We start from the raw sequence: 5000 nt of genomic DNA on the forward strand, positions 1-5000 counted from the left end.
CATCATGTCAGTCATCATGTCAGTCATCATGTCGTTCATCATGTCAGTCATCATGTCGTTCATCATGTCGTTCATCATGTCAGTCATCATGTCAGTCATCATGTCGTTCATCATGTCAGTCATCATGTCGTTCATCATGTCGTTCATCATGTCAGTCATCATGTCAGTCATCATGTCGTTCATCATGTCAGTCATCATGTCGTTCATCATGTCGTTCATCATGTCAGTCATCATGTCAGTCATCATGTCGGTCATCATGTCAGTCATCATGTCGTTCATCATGTCGTTCATCATGTCAGTCATCATGTCAGTCATCATGTCGTTCATCATGTCAGTCATCATGTCGTTCATCATGTCAGTCATCATGTCAGTCATCATGTCAGTCATCATGTCAGTCATCATGTCGTTCATCATGTCGTTCATCATGTCAGTCATCATGTCAGTCATCATGTCGTTCATCATGTCGTTCATCATGTCGTTCATCATGTCGTTCATCATGTCAGTCATCATGTCAGTCATCATGTCAGTCATCATGTCAGTCATCATGTCGTTCATCATGTCGTTCATCATGTCGTTCATCATGTCAGTCATCATGTCGTTCATCATGTCGTTCATCATGTCAGTCATCATGTCGTTCATCATGTCGTTCATCATGTCGTTCATCATGTCGTTCATCATGTCGTTCATCATGTCAGTCATCATGTCGTTCATCATGTCGTTCATCATGTCGTTCATCATGTCGTTCATCATGTCGTTCATCAAGTCGTTCATCATGTCGTTCATCATGTCAGTCATCATGTCGTTCATCATGTCGTTCATCATGTCGTTCATCATGTCGGTCATCATGTCAGTCATCATGTCGTTCATCATGTCGTTCATCATGTCAGTCATCATGTCGTTCATCATGTCGTTCATCATGTCGTTCATCATGTCGTTCATCATGTCGTTCATCATGTCGTTCATCATGTCGTTCATCATGTCAGTCATCATGTCGTTCATCATGTCGTTCATCATGTCGTTCATCATGTCGTTCATCATGTCGTTCATCAAGTCGTTCATCATGTCGTTCATCATGTCAGTCATCATGTCGTTCATCATGTCGTTCATCATGTCGTTCATCATGTCGTTCATCATGTCGTTCATCATGTCGGTCATCATGTCAGTCATCATGTCGTTCATCATGTCGTTCATCATGTCAGTCATCATGTCAGTCATCATGTCGTTCATCATGTCGTTCATCATGTCGTTCATCATGTCGTTCATCATGTCGTTCATAATGTCGTTCATCAAGTCGTTCATCATGTCGTTCATCATGTCGTTCATCATGTCAGTCATCATGTCGTTCATCATGTCGTTCATCATGTCAGTCATCATGTCGTTCATAATGTCGTTCATCAAGTCGTTCATCATGTCGTTCACCATGTCGTTCATCATGTCGTTCATAATGTCGTTCATCATGTCGTTCATCAAGTCGTTCATCATGTCGTTCATCATGTCAGTCATCATGTCGTTCATCATGTCGGTCATCATGTCAGTCATCATGTCAGTCATCATGTCGTTCATCATGTCGTTCATCATGTCGTTCATAATGTCAGTCATCATGTCAGTCATCATGTCGTTCATCATGTCAGTCATCATGTCAGTCATCATGTCGTTCATCATGTCGTTCACCATGTCGTTCATAATGTCGTTCATCATGTCGTTCATCAAGTCGTTCATCATGTCGTTCATCATGTCAGTCATCATGTCGTTCATCATGTCGGTCATCATGTCAGTCATCATGTCAGTCATCATGTCGTTCATCATGTCGTTCATCATGTCGGTCATCATGTCAGTCATCATGTCAGTCATCATGTCGTTCATCATGTCAGTCATCATGTCGTTCATCATGTCGTTCATCATGTCAGTCATCATGTCGTTCATCATGTCGTTCACCATGTCGTTCATCATGTCGTTCATAATGTCAGTCATCATGTCAGTCATCATGTCAGTCATCATGTCGGCACAAGGTCACGTTATATTGCGCTGGTTTCAAGACCTTCTCCTCCTCCCCTCATCTTGTCCTCCTCCTCCCCTCATCTCCTCCTCTTCCCCTCATCTCGTCCTCCTCCTCCCCTCATCTCGTCCTCCTCCTCCCCTCATCTCCTCCTCTTCCCCTCATCTCGTCCTCCTGCTCCCCTCATCTCGTCCTCCTCCTACTCCCCTCATCTCGTCCTCCTCCTCCCCTCATCTCCTCCTCATCTCGTCCTCCCCTCATCTCGTCCTCCTCCTGCTCCCCTCATCTCGTCCTCCTCCTACTCCCCTCATCTCCTCCTCCTCCTCATCTCCTCCTCCTGCTCTTATCATGATGCTCAGAACTCACCAGGTTCCCACGACGAGCCATGAGGACGGCGAAGTTGGTCAAGTGGCTGCAGGAGCAGCTGGTGTGGCTGCTGTTGGTTTGCAGCAGTTTGCAGCCCTGAGTCGACCAGTATCCCATCATGCTTCGCTCCGAGTAGTTCCAGAAGGAGCAGTTGGGGTTGAAGTAGTTTTGCTTCTACAAGAAGAAAGACTTGTTCAAGGTCACTTTGTTTTTCCAATAACATTCACATGTTTATCATTTGATTTGTATGTTTGATTCTAAAAATGTTTCATAAAACCATCAACAGACCACGAAGTTATAAGTTATGAGATTAAAAATACACATTTATAACCAAAGCTTTGACGCTTGAACTTTGTAACATCTGCAAGTTCATGTGAATAAATACAATAAAAGATATTTACTAACGTCTCTCGATAACAAGTGATAGAAACTAAAGACGTACAGGTTTGTTAGTTTCACGTCAGGTTTCACGACACGTCTCACGACACGTCTCACGACACGTCTCACGACACGTCTCACGACACGTCTCACGACACGTCTCACGACACGTCTCACGACACGTCTCACGACACGTCTCACGACACGTCTCACGACACGTCTCACGACACGTCTCACGACACGTCTCACGACACGATCATGCTCAGGTGGCGTGTCTCACTCACGTCCAGGTGCTCCAGCGTGAAGACGACCGGCTCCGACACGAAGACTCGACTGGACTCCCTGGTGATGGAGGCCGACAGGATGTGCGAGTTGACGGTGAGCGAAAGGTTACGTTTGGTGACGTCTCCTCGCACGGTGACGTTCTCCGTGCTGAGGAACTGACCCAGATGTTTGTAGAGGACGAACACCAGCTTGGCTACACCTGCAGAAGAAGCACAAGTTAAATCTTCTGTGGAGAAAATCACCAGAGACTGTTCATTGTTATCAGAGGATCTTTCTTTACAATTCATCAATAGATCTAAACTCATGGTTCTCCAGCGTTCTTCAGTTCCTCACCAGTTCCTCACCAGTTCCTCACCAGTTCCTCACCAGTTCCTCACCAGTTCCTCACCAGTTCATCACCAGTTCCTCACCAGTTCCTCACCAGTTCCTCACCAGTTCCTCAGCTCACACTTTTCTTTACTTGTCAACAGTAGAAACTATTTGTTCCAAAAATGAACGTGAAGACGTAGAAACACATCAACATGTGTTTTAAATATATTTAGTTCTTCATTTCATGATGGATCAATAGTTTGATGTTTTCCACACGTTTCTACTGCATCGGAAAAGATGATATAAATAGTAGTAGGTAGTAGGAAATAAACAAAACTATAATAACAATATATAACAACATGTAGGAAATAAACAAAACTATAACAACAATATATAACAACATGGAGGAAATAAACAAAACTATAATAACAATATATAACAACATGTAGGAAATAAACAAAACTATAACAACAATATATAACAACATGGAGGAAATAAACAAAACTATAATAACAATATATAACAACATGTAGGAAATAAACAAAACTATAATAACAATATATACCAACATGGAGGAAATAAACAAAACTATAATAACAATATATAACAACAAGTAGGAAATAAACAAAACTATAATAACAATATATACCAACATGGAGGAAATAAACAAAACTATAATAACAATATATAACAACAAGTAGGAAATAAACAAAACTATAATAACAATATATAACAACATGGAGGAAATAAACAAAACTATAATAACAATATATAACAACAAGTAGGAAATAAACAAAACTATAATAACAATATATACCAACATGGAGGAAATAAACAAAACTATAATAACAATATATAACAACAAGTAGGAAATAAACAAAACTATAATAACAATATATAACAACATGGAGGAAATAAACAATCCTATGACAACATTAACAACAAACAACATTTTCTCACCGTTCTTGCTGTTGACCTTGACCGTGTTGGACGAGAGCCGAAGACTGGTTCCACCTCTGCTGCTCTGAGGGAACCTGAAGTCCTGGACCTGCCCTTCAGTGCTCACCACGTACACGTCCAGCACTAGAGACACCAGATGTTGAGACGTTGTTATCGTGAAGAGTCCTTCACGGAAACATCTTTATCTCCTCGAGCTTCTACTCGTTGGCTTCAGATGATTCGATGTGTCACATGACTGAGGGTCACGTTTGGGCGTCTGCCCTCACTTCACTCCAGCCTTCTTCAGAAACAAACACCTGACGTGGACAACCTTGAGTTTAACCTTCAAGAATGAGACGTTTCACGGAAGTTCAATTCACTGCTGAGAACAAGAAACTGTTTGCATTTCACTGGAGTTCCATCTGGATTTAAGAGGTTTTTGAAGGATTCATCCGTCGCTCGTGTGGCTTCAGAACAAGGTCAAAAAATAGGGAATTGAATAAATGAATAACCATTGAGTGTAACTACGAAGAGACAATGTTCTGTTCATGAAGATCGTGAGAAGCTCAGACTCTGAGATTCTTCTGGTCAAATCATCATTTCATCTGAACTTCCTTCACAGAAACCACTGTTTTCATCACAACTTCCTGAAGGTGTGAGGAACATCTGAGCCTCTGCTGAGGAACATCATCTGAGCCCCAGAGACGGTGAAGAACTCATGATGTTC

The 5000-nt window shown here is 42.0% G+C and overlaps 1 protein-coding gene across 3 annotated transcripts in view; it reads right to left on the bottom strand.

Annotated features, from left to right (window-relative positions):
* The window catches only part of adgrl2b.1 (adhesion G protein-coupled receptor L2b, tandem duplicate 1), a gene marked incomplete at its 3' end in the record, with an annotated part of 112935 nt that overhangs the window by 21323 nt on the left and 86612 nt on the right, over window positions 1–5000 (bottom strand). For all 3 annotated transcript variants that reach the window (XM_087810408.1, XM_087810409.1, XM_087810407.1), the window contains 3 exon segments: window positions 2363–2536; window positions 3025–3224; window positions 4295–4417. In XM_087810408.1, the coding sequence (XP_087666534.1) occupies window positions 2363–2536; window positions 3025–3224; window positions 4295–4417 (497 nt within the window).

The sequence above is a fragment of the Callionymus lyra genome, chromosome 16 (genome assembly GCF_982586985.1).
Source record: "Callionymus lyra chromosome 16, fCalLyr1.hap1.1, whole genome shotgun sequence".
In the NCBI taxonomy this organism is placed as follows: Eukaryota; Metazoa; Chordata; class Actinopteri; order Syngnathiformes; family Callionymidae; genus Callionymus; species Callionymus lyra.